Source organism: Panicum virgatum, chromosome 6K, assembly GCF_016808335.1.
Source record: "Panicum virgatum strain AP13 chromosome 6K, P.virgatum_v5, whole genome shotgun sequence".
NCBI classification, from domain to species: Eukaryota; Viridiplantae; Streptophyta; class Magnoliopsida; order Poales; family Poaceae; genus Panicum; species Panicum virgatum.
The window spans coordinates 47,183,791-47,201,748 of record NC_053141.1 but is presented as its reverse complement, the minus strand read 5'-3'; the positions used below and the strand labels follow the sequence as shown (position 1 = coordinate 47,201,748).

The 17,958-nt window shown below is 47.2% G+C and overlaps 3 protein-coding genes across 4 annotated transcripts; all 3 read right to left on the bottom strand.

Annotated features, from left to right (window-relative positions):
• Positions 1–3,825: 3,825 nt before the first annotated feature.
• Positions 3,826–6,435, bottom strand: LOC120713774 (F-box protein At5g03100-like). The gene is made up of 2 exons (XM_039999744.1): positions 6,147–6,435; positions 3,826–5,209 (listed from the first exon to the last, which is right to left on the bottom strand). Exon 2 carries the CDS (start codon positions 4,578–4,580, stop codon positions 4,071–4,073), a length of 510 nt encoding a protein of 169 aa, XP_039855678.1. The 5' UTR covers positions 4,581–5,209; positions 6,147–6,435; the 3' UTR covers positions 3,826–4,070.
• Positions 6,436–9,350: 2,915 nt separating this feature from the next.
• LOC120713772 lies at positions 9,351–13,541 on the bottom strand. Of its 2 annotated transcripts, none has more exons than XR_005691268.1 (3): positions 13,136–13,534; positions 11,797–12,569; positions 9,351–9,752 (listed from the first exon to the last, which is right to left on the bottom strand). XR_005691268.1 is itself a non-coding variant. In XM_039999743.1 (3 exons), the coding sequence occupies exons 1-3, from the start codon at positions 13,458–13,460 to the stop codon at positions 9,680–9,682; spliced, it is 591 nt and encodes a 196-aa protein (XP_039855677.1). In that variant the 5' UTR covers positions 13,461–13,541; the 3' UTR covers positions 9,351–9,679. The 2 variants fall into 2 exon arrangements, 1 of the variants encoding a protein (XP_039855677.1); XM_039999743.1 differs by having other exon boundaries at positions 12,377–12,569; positions 13,136–13,541.
• Positions 13,542–14,256: 715 nt separating this feature from the next.
• Positions 14,257–16,504, bottom strand: LOC120713771 (thaumatin-like protein 1). The gene is made up of 3 exons (XM_039999742.1): positions 16,180–16,504; positions 15,379–16,054; positions 14,257–14,856 (listed from the first exon to the last, which is right to left on the bottom strand). Exons 2-3 carry the CDS (start codon positions 15,918–15,920, stop codon positions 14,655–14,657), a joined length of 744 nt encoding a protein of 247 aa, XP_039855676.1. The 5' UTR covers positions 15,921–16,054; positions 16,180–16,504; the 3' UTR covers positions 14,257–14,654.
• Between the last annotated feature and the right edge of the window lie 1,454 nt (positions 16,505–17,958).

Below are 17,958 nucleotides of genomic sequence, written 5' to 3'. Positions count from 1 at the left end.
TGGTAAACCTTCAATGAAATCTAGTGATACTATTTGCCATGCTTGGTCAGGAACAGCTAGAGGCTGAAGCAACCCTGGATAATGGACTCTCTCAGTTTTGGCCTGTTGACAAATAGAACATGATGCAACAAAAGCTTGAATATGTTTCTTCATTTGTGGCCAGCTGAAAAGCTTTTTAATTCTGGTGTAAGTAACTAGGAACCCAGAATGTCCTCCAATGGGACTGGAGTGGAGGGCATGCATCACTTGCTGCTGTAATGATTCAGAGTGACCCAACCAAATTCTGTCCTTGAATCTGATGATTCCACGGACCAATTTGAATTGACCTTGTTCAGGATGAACTGCAAGTCCAGACAGAAGTTCACTGGCCTGGTGGCTGTCAGCATAGCTAGCTTGGAGGTCTTGTAACCATGCAGGTTGGGCAGTAGAAATAGCTAGAATTTCGCTAGTAGGGGAAACCGGGAGTCGAGATAGAACATCAGCAGCATTGTTTGTGGAACCCTTTTTGTAACAGATCTTGTATTGCAAACCCATTAGTTTGGTGAGAGCCTTTTGCTGCCAGTAAGTGTTAAGCCTTTGATCATCCAGATGAATCAAGCTTCTCTGATCAGTCTGAATAATAAATTCAGTAGGTTGTAAATAGGACCTCCAATGATCGACAGCCATGAGTATTGCCAAGCTCTCCTTCTCATATGTAGACAGTCCTTGATTCTTGGGGCCCAATGCCTTGCTTACATAAGCTATTGGGTGACCATTTTGTTGCAACACGGCCCCAATACCCTTGTCAGAGGTGTCAGTCTCTACCACAAACGGTTGATTGAAATCTGGCAGTGCTAACACAGGTGCAGAAATTAGTGCTGATTTTAAAGCCTGGAAAGACTGCTCAGTAATAGTTGTCCAAGCAAAGGTTTGCCCCTTTTTCAAAAGCTCTGTGAGAGGTTTAGCCAACAATCCAAAGTTCCTTACAAATCTTCTGTAGTACCCAGCTAGACCCAAAAAGCTCCTAACCTCCTTGACTGAAGTAGGGGTAGGCCAATCTTGAACTATGGAGACCTTCTTTGGGTCTGTAGCAACCCCTGATGGACTGATAACATGCCCTAGGTAATTGAGTTGTTGCTTAGCAAAAGAGCACTTGGACAATCTGACCTTAAAGTGATGTTCCCTCAAAAGATCAAACACTTGTTTTACATGCTGCCTATGCTCTGAGAGAGTCTTACTGTAAATGAGTATATCATCAATGAATACCACCACACACTTCCTTAATAAGGGAGCAAGAATATGATTCATGATAGCTTGGAATGTAGCTGGTGCCCCTGTCAAACCATATGGCATGACCTTGTACTCATAGTGCCCAAAATGAGTTTGGAAAGCAGTCTTATGCCTGTCTGATTCTGCCACTAATATCTGATGGAAACCAGACCTGAGGTCCAAAGTAGTGAACCATTGAGCACCAAACAATTCCTCAAATAATTCTTCTATGATTGGCAGAGGAAATTTGTTTTTGATTGTATAGGCATTTAGCCTCCTAAAGTCAACACATAGCCTCCATTCTCCTGTCTTCTTCTTTACCAACAAAACTGGTGAGGCATAAGAACTGTTACTAGCTTGAATCCAGTTATTCTTCAGCAACTGGGCAACTTGTTTTTCGATTTCATCCTTTTGGAACGGTGTGTATCTATAGGGCCTCAAACGAAATGGCTGTGTTCCAGAAAGGAGGGGTATAGTATGATCCTTTGGTCTGCTGGGAGGTACACCAGTGGGTTCAGTAAAAACATCTGAGTACTGAGAAAGGATTGCTTGAAGCTCTGGAGGTATCTTCTCATTGGTGATGTTTTCTTCCATGGCATAAAGATGCACAATGCACCAAATCTCATCTTGCTTGTGCAAAGCAACCAATTGATCACCATTTATGACTTGACATTTTCCATCAAACTCCTGGATACCAGAAAACTTAAGGTTCCTCCCTTGATGACTGAATGAAAACCATTTTTCTGCCCACTGTACTTGCATTGGGCTGTGCTGTTCCAACCAATCCATGCCTAGGATAACATCATAACACTTCAGTGGCAGGATTTTAAAGGAAGTGGTTAACTGAGTCCCCTGCAAAAGCCAAGGACAATCTTTCACCTCATGAGTACAAAGTAGTATCCCACCATCAGCAACTTGCACCTTTACTGGATGTTTCAGTTGTCTTCTATATGGCAAGAGAGCAGCCATCTGCTCACTAATAAAACTGTGAGAACTTCCTGAGTCAAGTAACACTAAAGCCTTGTGCCGGAGTATGGATGCCTGAAGCTTAATTGTCTTGCCAGAATTGATACCAGTAGCAGCATATGCAGATAGTGCCATAAGATCATCCCCTGAATCAGATTCTGCACCTTGAGAACTGAGTGTTGGAGATTCATCACCTTCTGAAAACATTTGCCACAACTCCTCTACCACATGAAGAGAGACAGATTCTGGGCAATGGTGCTGAGGCCCCCATTTGTTTCCACACTTGTAACACAGCCCTTTGGCTTTCCTATAGGCCATCAATGCTGCTATCTTCTCACTCTGAGGTTTGCTCTTGGGTGTAGCAGAAAGCTTCTTGTCTTCTAGTTGTGCCTGATCAGCCTGTTTGATAGGTACAGACTGGCCCCAAGACTTGGACATTGGTTTCCCAGAGGTATATGCTTCAAATCGTTTCACCTCTTTGCTTGAACTTCCCAGCAGAACTTCTTCCTGCAAAATAGCCAAGGAGCTAGCAGTATCGAGATCCTTTGGCCTATGAACTAATACAACTGCTTTGGTATCATTCCTCAAACCATCTACAAACCTACTGGTTATCACAGAAGGATTAAAACCAGGATCATGGGCAAGGAGTTGATGCACAATTTCATCAAAGATTTCGATATATTCAGAAACTGACCCAGACTGCCTGACATGGAAAAATTGCCTAATCACCAGATTCAATTGATCTCTCTGAAAGCGATCTACGACAGCCTTACTCAGATTTTCCCAACTCAATTTCCTGATATCTAATTCTATGGATTGCATCCAAAAGGCAGCAGAACCACTAAAGTACATGGTTGCTAACTTGACCCAATTTTCATAAGGTACATCACAGATATCAAAGTAATTCTCACATCGCTTGACCCAGATTTTGGGGTTAGAACCATCAAATTTAGGAAACTCTAGTTGCGGCAATGTGTGTCCAAAATTACTGGGCTGAGAGAAAGTGGAAATTCCTCCAGAATCGAATCCGCGAAAGGGAACAGGTGAAACAAAGGATGATTGGATCGCACCTTTGACCGGAGCTGGCACTAGGGTTGTGACAACCCCAGCGCCCACACTCCGGTGGTTCTTGTCTTCACGGTGGCCATTAGGCCCGAGCGCCTCTGCGTCAGCAGCAGCTCCCAGATGGGCAGGAGCAGGCGCCCTCGAGGAACTGGGATCTTCCTCCACTTCCTTCTTCTTCGGGATCTCATGGATGAAGAGGTCGATCTTCTGCTTCAGATCGTACACCGAGTTCTGGAGATCTGTTACCCTGTCCTCCATGCCCGGCTTCCAAGTGATCAGAGAGTTCTGCTCCTCAGTGTTCTGCTTGATCGTCAGCTGCATCTCCTCGATCTTCCGGTTCATCTCCTCCGTCTTGGTGTTGGTATGGTCCATCTTCTTCCCCAACTCCTCCAACTTCTGGAGAACGGTGGCGAGATCGGACGGCGGCGCCATCGCTCCTGCTTTGACTTGGAACCGGGTGAGATGGGAGTGGATTGGATCCAGGATTGGATCACGGAGGTGGAAGTGGATCTAGGCTCTGGATACCAATTTGTAACACACGGGAACTAGCTACGAGGTCTGCTCTGGTATTTCTCAAGTTTCGGATACAAGGAAGTGGACTCGCCGGAGTACTCGAGCCGAAGCTCGCCGCCGCCAGTGCCGTCGAGTTCCAAATCAAGTTTTCCCTTTCCGCACGAAAGAGTATATAAGCAGAATACAGACCGAGCGACAGCTGCGGTCGCCCGTTTCATGGGCCTACCACTACTTGGTCCAGTTTGGTCCGGCAACGCGAGTGTTGGGCTTCTTCTCCCTCATGGCCTTGGCGATGCTTTGATCAGGTTCGTGACAAGGAGCGCCGTCAGCGACTCGTACGCCGCCGCCGCCGCGGAGGCCGGCGGCAGGAGCCGGAGCGTGCCATTCGACAGATCCATCTCGATGGACGTCGTCCTGGCGAGGCCGGCGGCGGGGAGCTCCACGGCCAGCGGCGCGCCGGAGTCGCGGAAGCGCAGAGCGAAGGGCCCGACGACGCGCCGCGCTGCGTAGCGGAGCCACCCGTTGGCAGGCTCCGGCGAGGTGCGGGCGCGGCCCCGCGGGGAGATGCGGATCTGGAGGGACCCCATGTCTTGGTCGGCGCGCCGAGAGAGCACCCAGTCCACGAACCGGCCCGGCGCGGCGGCGTCGATCGTCAGGCTCTTGGCGTGGACCCAGACGTGCCGCCATCGCCGCGAGAGCGCGGCCGTGCGGGTGACGGCGAGCGCGTCGCCCACCAAGCCGAGGATGATGTGCAGCAACTCGTCGGGGAGGGCGCTGATCCGATCCATGCTACACGCAAAGACTAAGCTAGCTGAATCTTTACAGAATACAAACTCTATCAGTGCTTTAGAACCTGCATTTTAGCTATATATGCTACACTTATCTTTAATTAGATTAATTGCCAAGAGAGGCACGAAAGTTGCTCTACAGATTGTACAAAAATTGTACATCCTGATAAGTAATAGTCTATTAAAAAACATCCTGATAGATACCAACAAGCCAGCGGTGCTGCAAATAACCATCAATAATAACACCGAACATCAGAATGTTTCAATTGCTTTCCCAACGAGTGTGAAACTGAGACTGAAAAATCAAAGTTTACAACCGACATTATCAGTTCCCAGACACAACTGCAATCTAGATGGAAGTTGCATAAACATCTACCTCACACACGACCAAAAAACAAGCAAAGGCGCATAACACAGGAATCTGCCACAGTTCCATTTCTGCTTCACAAGGTTCATTCACCACTGGGGCTTAGAACCATTTCCGTGATGAAGCTCTTGGCGAACTTGGTCCACATGTATTGCCTTATATTTATAGAGCCATAGAGGGCGACAGGTGCAATCAAGAGTTCATAAGACATTCCATTGCCAAACATTGTCATGAAGCCACTGGAGGCAAAAGAGAACGGTGCCTGGAACAAAACCATGTAACTTAAGGATCATTCAAGAAAAACACTTTGCACTACCCTGTCAAGGCATCATTTCAACTTCCACATGTCTGAAAATTGCTAACATGTAAAATAGACTGAGCCATCATTAATATCAAGAGCTCAATAGTAGTAATGTATCTGATATGAAACAACCTATCAGGTGGGCTAAAGCGTCAAGATACTGCTTATGGTGCTGATCCTCATAATCAATCATTTGTAATCATAAGAAACGAATTTAGTACTTTCTAGAGAGGAGAATTAGATATGATGTTACCAAACAGTATTGAGATAAATTGAAGCATTTTAATCATTTTATATATGCTCCAAGTCCAATTATGAACTTGAATGACAGTACTCTATATTGAAAAAGGAAATTGCAGCAATATTTTGTACACATGAAAAAATTAGCTTGTATAATTTGCATGGTAGTAGTAGCGTTTTTTTTCCTTGCCAAAAAAAAATGTAGACATGTTATGGTAGTATAAGATTATAACAAAGACTGATTTGTTATTTATTACAAATTCCATCCAGGAGTACCTGTAAATTTGTATGCAGGAAAATAGGCAAAGAGTTGTGTTCTCAATATTTAATTATATACGTTTTCTCCTTGAAAATACTTTAATAACCAATAACCAGGTTACCTATAGTTGTGCATGTAAGTACTACTAAAAGCTGCAAACATGTTAGCAGCAGCTGCATAGAGGAGCGAAAAATGCTCTTAAGGTTAATCTCCAGAGCTTGAGAACTATTGATGTTAACACTTCAATAGGGAAGGAATTGAGTAAGAAGGCCACTAATTTCATATGCAGGTACCATGACATGTGCGGTATGTACTGCTAATGTGATACTTGCACAAATGTAAGACTATTTAAGAAATAATATAATATAACAAGCAGGGGAGCCTGAATGCTGAATGTACCTTTGGACAAAAACTTGTATGCAGCTCCAATCTCGTGTCAGTGCATCAACACATGCTCGGAAAGACCCAAACAAGCGGACAAAACTCCATAGGTACTTTACCGATTGGGTAGTTAATAACGTGTAGTTGCTACAGTAAACAGTCGCTACAGTATATTTCCTCTCACAGAACCCAGCCGCTACAGTAATCAGCCGCGGCAAAACGTCCAGCCGAACAGGGCCTTCACCAACCAAAGAATGCACACGCAGAAGCCCTGGGATTGTGTAGTATATGCCGTCGCCCCGAACCCCCCCCCCCCCCCCCCCCCCCCCCATGATCAGGGCCCAGGCACCCAGCAAAACGATCATTTTCAAGAAACAGGGTGCATCCACCAAGGGTAGTAATTCTCTCCCACTCCTGCTCCCCAGATTGCCACCGGAAAACATGGAACGTCCCTCGATACTGGCGTTCCGGTCTGGAAAACAAGTAGCAGCTCACCACAACACTCTGCAAGACAGAACACTGAACTGTGACGAAGGGTCTCTGCATCCAATTCGCCTCCAAAAAACTCCAATTCCACTGAATCGCTGTTATCCGATAGCTTGACAGCAGCAAGACAGTAACCAGGGGTCACGAGCGCGCAGAGAGTGCCATTGACAAAGATCAAATCATGGAAGCGATAGGGATCGCCGATTGATGTCACGCGCCACTTGGGGTTCCCCAGGCGGCACCGCTGGAGACTCCGTTGGTTCCAGGCGACGACGAGGTCGTCGGCGAGTAGAAGGCCGGCGACGGGGCTCGGGGGGCTGGGGAGGCGGGTCCGCTCGCCGGTGAGTACGTGGACAAGGCGGAGCTGGCAGCGGTCCCGCAGGTCCACGGTGACGCGGCAGCCGAGGGAGTGGATGTGGGCCGCCTCGCCGGTGAGATGCGAGCGGGTGAGGCGGAAGCGGAGGAAGCCGCGGCGGATGTGGAAGAGGGCGTGGGATGCGGTGGCCGCGTCGGGGACGAGGAGGAGCGGCGCCTGGGAGGCGAGGTTGGACGGGGTCACCGGTAGCGCGGCGCGGCAGAGGGCGCGGAGGGCGAAGAACTCCTGGAGGCTCGTCAGGCGCCTCGCGATCTCGCGGAGCAGGTCCGGTGGCAAGTCAAGCGACGGCCACGGGGTCCCGGGAAGCGGACGCGGTGGCCCGAGGCGAACGGCCACGCCGGCGATTGGCCGTCGCCATCTGTGCTCTCGACCTAGACCGGCCGCCGCCCGCCGCGCATTTAAGCCGGGGCCTCTCTATATCTTGTGTAAGATAGTTAAACAACTCATCTATAAAGTCCATTAAAGCACAACTAATGATTCATTTAATATTTTTCTGAAAAAATTAGTTGAACTAGCATTTAAAAATGTTGAATCAACATTTTGAAAATATTGAACTAACATTTTGAAAATGTTGAACTAATATTTCGAAAATGTTAAACAATATTTGAAAAATATTGAATCTCGACAATTTTTTGCTAGCATCTTCTCCGCCGCCGGTGGCACGGGGCGGCGGTGCGACGGGAGGGTTGGCCGGGGCGGGGCGGGGCAACGCGGCGGCCGCGCGCGGCGGCGGGACGGGCAGGGGAGGCCGCCTGCGGCGGGCGCGCCGGGGAAGGCCAACGGAGGCGCGTGCCCGCGTCGGGCGGCGGCAGGGCGCTCCAGGGAGGCCGGCGGCGGTGGGCGCGCCGGAGAAGGCCGGCGGCGGCGCGTGCCAGCGGCTGGGCGCTCCAGGGGAGGCCGGCAGCGACGGCGGGTGCGCCGGGGAAGGCCGCCGGCGGCGCGTGCCCGCGTCGGGGAAGGCAAGCGGCGGCGGCGGAGCACGGCGGGGAAGGCCGCCGGTAGCGCGCGTGCATGCATCGGGGCGGCGGCACTGGGCACACGGGGAAGGGAGGGAGGTGAGAAAGAAGGTGAGGGATAGGGTTTGAGTGTATGAGATCCAATGGTTTTAGATGATTGTACGAATCTCAAACACTGGAAGATGTAGAAGAAAAAATCTATCGGAAAAATGTATAGGATTGGCAATTTAAGCCTGCTTGGTGGGCCCCGCAGGTTATGGAATGGGCTTGGAACTCACGGTGGGCTGTAGCTGGGCCTGAGGCCGGTTGCGTGGGACCACGGGCCGAGAGCTCAGTATGGGGGACGGGCTTGGCACGTGCGTTTGCTGGCTCTTGAAAAGAAAAAAATTTGGTCGCCCCCTCCCCCGGGCGCAGCTGCGGTCAGGCGGGTGACCCCACACCTGTCACCTACGTACAAATTTTATATTATTGGGTCTAAATTGGTCCAAAAATTAGCTCATATTCAAATTTGTTCTAGTACAAATTTATTTTATTCTGAAACAATTTTTTAATTGTTCTAGCAATGGAAAAAATTTAGTCAGGAACAAAAAAAACTGTTCCGAAATAAAAAATATTTATTGGGCCTTGTGCGATAGTTTTACTGCCAGTAACACAAGCGACTCCTAACACTGGTGCCCCCCCACACCAAAAAAATAATAATAAGGAGGGCTGTTCATGCGTTTGCAAATCGAAATAGTAAACAATATTAATGTAGTGCTCTCAAAAAGCAATCCTAATTTTCTGTGATCTGATTAGTTTGAAACAATATTAAACAATAGGTACACAGGACTTCCTACTCCATGTACAGCCAGGTTGTAGGTTGTCACTTGAGGCAGGGAATGTGCATGGTTCATCAGAACCCTGAAGCAGATTCAGAAAACAGTCGGCTATTCTAAGAGCACGAGAATGAGCACACAAATTCGAGAAGCTTGCTTGCTGTCCCTCAAGTTTGAAACTCTGAACCTTTCCTCGCAAAATTTGTTTGCAGAGTACCAGAATAAGCTTTCACAGAACCGGCACTGGCGCCTGCCGCAAGATACAATACAAAAAGGATTGAAATCCAAAGGCAACCCGAACCGCAAGACGCTTCTGGGCAGCCATTGAGCTGCCCAAACGACCTGTCGCGCTTTCGCAATTCACATGGAGAGCACTTAGGGCCGCTTGAATTGTATGACGTGAAATCATCATGAGCAGTGAAGTGCTTTTAATTTCTTGCCACAGGAGCGATCAGTCTTAACACACACTGCAGTCATAATTCAGAACACATCAAAGAAAGCGCCTGTGAATTTGAGTTGGGCCAGGTGCTCCAGTCACGAAGTCAGATTGCGAGATCACAGTCCAAAAATACACAATAGAGATGAAGAATATACGAGGCAGATAACAAAGGAATTCTATTTCCAGTGCATGCCAGCATTACAAGCATCACAGCAGTCCTTCATATCCACTTATAAATAGTTGCTTAGCAAAAAACATTCAAATCAAATCGATTATCTGTGTCCACATCGCATATACACAGGTCCCTACAATACTTCAAAAATAAAGTTCACTGTCAGCTTTGCCCTGGCCACATGCTTGTCATAACACCAAGCAATACAAGAGAGCAGCACACTCATCAAGATTATGAACCTGCAACAACAACAAGCGAACTGGCAGGGCTGCATGCTTGCATGCGGACTTAAGGCCATAACATGTCATCACCACAGCTGCGTTGGGACACCATCAGGGACTAGTGGAAGCACAAAAGAGAGCACCAGTAAGATCATGAACCTGCAATAACACCAAACAAGAAAGCCAAGAGTCATTTTTATTAAAAATAAAATAAAATTTTCTGAGGGCATGAGTAGCTATAAATTTCCATGGAAATTGTTGTGCTCTTGAATCAGAAATTATTGTGCAAAAGTCCATAAAAAATATAAACTATTGAGTGCATACTATAATACAATCTTTTACTACAAGGTAACATATTCAGAGCTTAACAATATTGAATTATACGCAATGGATGGACCAAAGAATTGCAAGATGGCAATCACTGGAGGGAAAGACAAAGTGCCGTATCATTGGAAGTTTGGAACATATACAACTTGGAAATCAAAAGGAACATCAATGTCGTCATCCTTTTGTAGCACCGATCCTAAATACCGAAAGTATCCTTCTGGACCAACACTTGCCCATCTAGACTAACGTCTCCCCCCTCATGCCTAGTCGCGCTGAAATCGCACATCATATACTCGGTCTTGGTCCTACTAAGTCTGAACCCTTTCGACTCTAACGTGCGTCTCCACAGCTCTAACTTCCTATTAACCCCCGCCCTACTCTCGTCAACTAGCATCACATCATCAGCAAAGAGCATACACCAAGGGATCTCACTTTGTATATCCCTTGTGACCTCATCCATCACTAAAGCAAACAAATAAGGACTCAATACTAACCCCTGGTGTAGGCCTATGTTAATAGGAAAGTCAGTGGTGTTGCCATCACATGTCCGGACAAACGTCGTCGCATTCTTGTACATATCCTTATCCGATGTAGCGCGTCGCTAAGAGGGTTACGCCCCCCAACGAGTTTCTTGTGGGTTTCAAATCCATTAGAGTGGCTATTTTTTATGCTGGTTTGCCAAAACCTAACGCAACCCTCCTCCTTTACCCGGGCTTAGGACCGGCTATGCTGAGACGACTCAGGAGAGAGAGTCTTCCAGTCAGCATAGGCGGAGTTAAATTCCAAATATGCCAAAATCAAATCATTAACTTAAGTTAATGATTGTAAATTAATGATTGTAAATTAATTCCAGTCAGCAACACTCCTTTCTTTTATGCTACGGATCTTAAATTAATGATGGTAAATTCCAAAATCAAATCATTCATGGGTCCTAATGTGCCAATGGGATTGTGTGGAGATTTACCATTTTCTATTTATACAGATATTTATGTTGCATATAAATATTACATAGCGGTATATTTTAATGCTACCTTTAAAAGAAAGTAAACAAAATCATTAATCATTTCCCTAGGTAGAAGAGAATCACAAACACGCACATAAGTTACATTTTCTAGAGGAATGGTTTTCTTCGTGTTGCTAACTAACAGGTAAGCAAAAATTCTACGTGAATAAATTAAAAACAGGCTCAAAAATCACTTCATTAAGGAGGATCTAGAATTCTAGATAGGAAAAAGGTTCGGAAATTGATGGAGGTCGTTGAAGCAAAACGGAGGCCATAACTGAAGTGTTTTAGTTCAGAAATTGATGATGGTTCACATGAAGGAGGACATATAATTCTAGATAGGTTATCACAGGTGATGAGGAGCTTTGTATATTAGCATTTGACACTGTCATCTGTGATATAAATAACTAGTTTCCACAGTAAGTAAAGGAATTAAATAAAAGTCTATATTGGAAAAAGGAAATTTGTCATGAAACTATTAACTTATAATCTGACACCAGTAAGTAGCTGTATTTGTTTTCCTTATGCCAGAACATGTATATGTGCCAGTAAGATCATTCAAGCCTATCAAATTGAGTATAAAACGGATGCATTTGTTGCTGCATTGTGAATTCCCATACCGGGTAATCATGTCACACTTATGTGCATGTGAGTACTACTAGTAGCTGCAATGCATATGAGGTGGTTTCACAAAGGAAGAAGCAAACATTGCTTTAGAGGTAAGAGTAAGACAGATCTTCATAACCTACAAATTGTTGATTTCAATACTTCGATCACATACGAGACTGCCTACGCATATACAAGCCGAAACAGCATGCTCATACAAACACAAGATTAATCAATAATGCCAAGTAAATAAAGGGGAAAGTGTACCTAAACTCATATGAGTGCATCAAGACATGCTTGGAAGGACCCAAATCAGTGGACTACCCAATGGAGGTCTTCCTGGGTATTCAACAACAAATCTGTTGAAAGATCCATCAGTCAAAGAATACTCATACCAATTCCCATCGCATTATCTGTTGTTATGTACATGGAGTCCCCTCGAATGCCCTTATGATCAGGACCGAGGCATCCTACAAAGTGATCATCTGCGACAAATAGGGTGCACCCACCAAGGCCGCTAGTAATCCTCTCCCACTTTGCCTCCCCAAACTTCCACCGGAAAAAATGGTAAACCAGTGGATCGAATTCCATGGTCCTAATCAGTATCAGCTCACCACAGCACTCTGCAAGGTGCAAATCTTGCAAGTGTAGGGTTGGCGCATCCAAATTGCCTCCAAGAAGCACCAATTCCACCGAATTCTTATCTTCTGACAGTTGTACAGCTGCGAGAAGGTAACCTGGGATAACTAGTGCGTAGAGGATGCCATTCACACAGATCAAATCCAGAAGCTTGTAGGGTTCGACAATTGACGCCACGCGCCAGTCCGCGGCCTCAAGGCGACAGTACCTGATAGCGCGTTGGATCTGCTTCCAGGTGAGGACGAGATCGCCGCAGAGGAGGATGCGGGACATGCCCTCCGGGGGACCGGAGAGGCAGGTTCGCTCGCCTGTGAGGAGGCTAACGATGCTGAGGTTGGAGAGGCTGGGCGTGGGGTAGCCCCGCTTTCCCCCGATTTCGTAGATGGCGAGGCGGTTGCCGCCGGGGTTTAACTTACCGACCCATCCGGCCAAATCAGCGGAGTGCAGTTCCGGTACATCGATCTGGTTTGATCGAAAACCGGTCGGAATCGATTAAATTTAAATTTAAATTTAAAAGTCGCCGTGCAATCGGTTCGGACCGGCTTACCGGTCGGTTTGACCGGTTTACCGGCCGGTTTGACTGGTAACCGATCGGTTTGACTAGTAACCGGCCAAATTCAAATTTTTTTCTTTTTTGATTTAAATTTAAATGCCCGCAAAGTATACTAAATAAATATTTGTATAATATATTTTAGCCTAAATGAACCCTCCAACCCTCTTTTGTAATACTTTTACATTGTATTGGTATACTTTATATGCACGTTTTTTTGTTTAACTTTAAATCCCCGTAAACTATACTAAATGAACGAATTTTTGAGAAAATTTGACACCATTAGATTTGTCACACCTTGAAGTATTTTTAGGAATTTTTTATTTTTTTTAAATTTAAATTTGAATTTTGAATTTGAACCGGTTTGATACCGGCCCAAACCGGAACCGGTTCAGTGAACCCGGCCTTGCTTGCCGCATGCGTGGAATCGGGTGATTCTCCAGTCGGTGCCGGCTCGGGCCATGAGGTGGAGGCAGAAGCGGTGGATCAGGCGGAGGGTGGGGTGGAAGAGGGCTTTGGATCCATCCTCCAAGGGTACGAGGAGGAGCGGCGCCTGGGAGGCGAGGTTGGATGAGGTCAGCGGGAGGAAGGCGCGGTAGGTGCGGCAGACGGCGCGGAGGGCGAACAAGTCCTGGAGGTTCGTGAGGCGCCTTGCGACCTCGGGGATCAGCTCCGGCGGAAAGTACAGCGAGGATGCGGTGGCCGGAGGAGAGCAGCTCCGCCGGCGATTGGACAACGCCATTTTTGCTAACCCTAGCCGGCCGCCGGTGCGAGCGAGTTCGCCTCCGACTCCGACCTCTGTGTAGCGGAGCAGAGCACTGCAGGCTGCCTATTGGGCTTCGAAGATTGCTGTCCGAGCCGGGATGTCAATATGGGCCAATGTTGGGCCGAATGCGACTCGTTCGAAATGCAAATCAAGAAGACTGCCGGTTGAAACTTGACCAGGGAAGGAGGTCGATTTGTTTTATTTTTATTTAACTTTGTTTTGCTTGGAGTAATCCTATCTGGATACAAAATCGAATTCCATGGCTAGTAGATGCTACTACTCTGTTCGGCTGGCTGTGGCGGGTGCTGATCTGTTGTGAGAAAACGTTGGTGTTGATTTGGCGTGAGAGAAAGCCGAACAGATTGTATGCTTCCTCTACTCATACTGACGGGAGAATGTCTAGGAGTAATCTACCACACCTGTTCTGTCAAATTCTGGTTGCTTTGCTTCAGTGTGATATCAATTCATCGATTTAATAGATTATCACAGCCAGCCAGTGTTCCTCCTTTAATCAGCGGTATCAACGACTTTTCCTAATTGGCTTCCTATCTTCCCACTTCCGTCCTTTTCATAAAAAGAAAAGGGTCATCTGTTTCCCTTTTCATTCAGATAAGTGCTCACTCCTAATTATCAGAACGAACATGGGAGTGATCTCAAACTTTTTTTCTTCCTCTGGATGAGATGAGATCTGTCACTAACATGCTTATCATTCAACTTGCAATTTGCTACATCAGAGGAGAAAGCAATGTGACACCTCTGCAAAAGCAAATGGTAAAAAAAATCTATTTGCGATATTTTTTCTATGCGCCTTGCTGAACAAACTAGAGAGAAAGGGACCTGATGACAACAGAGTATCAGATCTCATATTCTTCTCATTCCAGGGTGCGGCTGGATCAACATGCAACATCGATCGTGCTCCAAAGAAAAACAGTTGATGCACAAAAAGAATATAATGCAAAGAGGAATGTTTCTGAAGGGCAACGAACCAATGCAATGCATTTATAGAACTGCAATTGCCAACTAGTAACTCATAATTCCTTCTCTAGCACCTATCCACAAACAAAAAACCTACCCAATATTCTCCCCCCATTGCTCATCAGCTCATCACTACTCTCTCATCCACTTTCGGTCTGAAAAAAAGCTTGGATCAAGAACTGCAACCTTGCCAAATCATAGCAAGCTGAACAGAGTTTGCTCCAATGGAACAAGTGTGATCACCACAGCAATTGCCAGGGCAGATTGGATCACAATGGACGCTGACCATGAAGCCACTGCCACAGCACCGCCGTCACTTTTTTTCAAGGAAGCAAGCCAAACCGAATCTTCAAGCTGCTCATGGCTTGGCCTCCGCGATGAGTGTTTGGACTTGTTGCTGAAAAAGTGTCAAAAAAAAAACAAACGATTGCTCACATAAGATCAAATTTGTACAGTATATTTTGTTGGTGGTCAAAAGGTTATTACCATGAACTTGTTAAGCAAAAATGCCAAAAGGTTTGCACAGTTAATTTTAGCAATAGATGTTAGACCCTGTCTCAGTGTGATGTGTTACCAAGTTCCAACAAGGCAATTGCAACTTCCTAGTCAGAACCAACACACAAAGATGGCAAAGGTGCTGTGTGGGGAAAGAAGAAAGGGAAAGATGGCAAGAGAAGAAGAGTACAAATCAAAGCTTCTTTGCTTTGCTCCAAGCCTAACTCTTTCCCCCCAATTCCACATTCCGAATCACGATCTCACCTTTCTCAAGTAAGCAAGCGCATGTAATGTTCAAATCTTTTTTTTTTTGAAAAGATTGTAATGTTGAAATCTGAAGCTCAGAATTACTACAGCTTAAATAAAGTAAGTAAACACTGAAGGAGGTGGATGACTAAAAATCCGGGCAAGAAGAGGTGAGCACCTGGACGGAGTTGATTTGGGGCAGAAGGTGATGGTGTAGTCGGTGTGGTTGCAGGTGAAGGTGGAGGTGGCGTCGTCGTAGGCGTAGCTGTAGGACTTGGGGCACGCCGACTTGAAGAGCTGCGAGTACTGGGAGGGGTGGCAGGTGTTGGGGTTGCCGTAGTCGCCGTGGCAGCAGTACTCGGGGCTCCCGAACGCCTCGCAGGCGCTGCGGCACGCGCGGCCGTCGTCGGCGCGGAGCTCGTCGGGGCAGCGCTCGTTGAGGTCGACGAGGCAGCCGGTGTCGGGGCAGTCCGGCGCGGCGGCCTGGACGAGCATGGGCAGATTGTAGCCGTCGACGAGGCTGACGTCGTAGAAGTCCTTGCCGCCGGCGCCGTCGAGGGTAAACTCGGCGAGCGTGGCGGGCGGGGACGCCCCCGCGCCGCGGCACTCGACCTCGCCGGAGCCGCAGTCGCCCGTGGCGCAGGAGCCCTTGCCGGAGGCGTCGAAGTCGCAGCCGGAGCGGCCCCAGAAGCGGCCCGACCAGCCCTGCGGCGCGGGCATCGAGCGCGACTGCCCCGGCGCGAGCGCGAAGCCCGTGGTCTCGAGCGGCGGCGTCCCCGAGCCCGCCAGCAGACCTGGCCACACCGTGTCGGGGCACCGGTTGGTGAAGGTGAAGGTGGTGCCGCACACCGACCCTGCGCGACAGGAGAGGGAGGGCGCCGCGATTCAAATCCAAATCCCGAAAGCCCGCAGCTTTGCGCCCCCAAATCTAAAGCAATCCAAGGCGAGCATTAACGGCGGCGAATCAGTCACCACGCACCTTGGAAGAAGAAGAGGATGAGGACGGCGATCGAGGCCGGCGAGCCGAGCAGGCGCGCCCGCGAACAACCATTGAAGCCGCGGTCTTTTGGAGAGGGAGGCGTGCTGGTGGTTGGGGAGCTCGATTGTGGGACTGGACGAACGATTGGTGCTGGCTAGAGGGAGGAGGAGCCGGGTAATATGGAGGCGGCGGCGGCGGCGGCGGTTGAGGAGTGGAGGAGGAGGGGGAGGTGGGCGCGAGCGGCACGGCCCATAACCCCACCTCTCGCCTCGCCATCGCAAGGGGTGGGGTGGCGGGGCTGCGGGGAGGCGTGCCGTGCGTGGGCGGGGCTGCGCGGCGCGGCCGTGTAGGAAAGGAAAAGCCTTCCCCGCTGGCGCTGCCTTTTTTATTTTTATATTTTCAAAAAACAAAATTTTCATTTGATCAATATATCTAAATCAAGAAAAATAGTTCTTGTACCTAGAAAAATCTGAAATAATTCATTTGGTCTAGTTGTGCTTATCTAAAATTTACCAAACTTTTTTTATAGCTCTTAGGAAATAAAATAATGGTACTGTAAAAGTTATGGCTTCTAATACTCAGTATAGCAGTATGGATAAATAACCCATTTAAACTAGACATATTGCAAGATCTAATTTAAAAACTTATTCTAGAAATGTTTTCTGGATCTACCAATTTTGTACAAGCCTATGCTCACCATATGCAACACTCTGGCTAAAGATGACATGCATTCAAAGGATGGATCTTGAGATTTAAATAAAAGTGCATTAAAGTGGTATTTAAAATAGAGCAAGATACATTGATCAAATGAAAAATTTTATGTAACAAAAGTTGTAGATCTTTTTCATAGAATCCAGAACAGTTGAGTTTTTATTTTTTTCTGATTTTTCTACGATTTTATATCGATTTTACAAATTTACTGTTTAATGCGCCCTGGGTGCCAGGACCTAAATGTAAATTTTTTTACATTTAGGTCCTATCGCCAACTGGATGGGCGACAGTCACCCTGTCGCCCATTAGGAGGCGACAGGCACCCATTTTTGAAAAATTCCCTATTCGGTATATATTTTTGAAATTTTATTTTTTTAATATAAAAATAAAAAAACCTGACGCTCGTCGGCTTTATAACCGCCGGGCCGGCCGGCCGGCCGGCGAGATGAAGGCTGGCCGTGGGCCGCCAACCAGACCAGTCACCTGACCGGTGCATCGCATTGGTCCCTCGCATCTCCTGGGTCAAGCTACAGGTGCATCAGCAATTTGGAACGGTCCTCTCTCTAAAGGACAAATACAAATTTGGAACGTTTGGCCATCGTTTGGCCCCTTTTCATTCAGATTAAACTGCAGATTCGTTCCGGGTTAAATTTGTGTACAGGTTAAAACTTCAGATTTATTCATCGGTGGCTGGCGATGATTGATTGGTGTTTGGAGTAGTTTGCGTGGTGAGCAGCTCGGTCACGACATTATCGCTTGATCTCCACTGCCTGATTTTGGTCGTCATTTTGCTTGTGTGTGCTATCATGCAATCCTGAACTTACGTCACTGGCCGGCTTGTTTTGTGCACGAATGGAAACTCCGGGACCCATGTGTATCAGTTTGACACGCTTTCGGTATTCCTGTTGCTAGCGTATGAATCCCCAGCAGAAAACTGACGGTAAGAGTGTACTTTTTGGTTAACTAATACTACGCTCTTTCTTAGCGACTTTGTTTATCTCATGATCTGTTGTTTTAGTCTCTCATGTGCTCAGAAGGTACAAAGACAGTGTACATAAGAGTATGTAT

Bases quoted from the DNA above. Each gene is read 5' to 3' on its own strand.
- LOC120713774 (XM_039999744.1), bottom strand. From the start codon at position 4,580: ATGGATCGGATCAGCGCCCTCCCCGACGAGTTGCTGCACATCATCCTC.
- LOC120713772 (XM_039999743.1), bottom strand. From the start codon at position 13,460: ATGGCGTTGTCCAATCGCCGGCGGAGCTGCTCTCCTCCGGCCACCGCA. The intron at 12,570-13,135 runs GCGGCAAGCAAG...AGTTAAACCCCG, and splicing joins AATCACCCGATTCCACGCAT to GCGGCAACCGCCTCGCCATC. The intron at 9,753-12,376 runs GTACTGTCGCCT...GTGTTATTGCAG, and splicing joins CAGATCCAACGCGCTATCAG to GTTCATGATCTTACTGGTGC.
- LOC120713771 (XM_039999742.1), bottom strand. From the start codon at position 15,920: ATGCCCGCGCCGCAGGGCTGGTCGGGCCGCTTCTGGGGCCGCTCCGGC. The intron at 14,857-15,378 runs GTGCTCACCTCT...ACACTTTTTCAG, and splicing joins CCCAAATCAACTCCGTCCAG to CAACAAGTCCAAACACTCAT.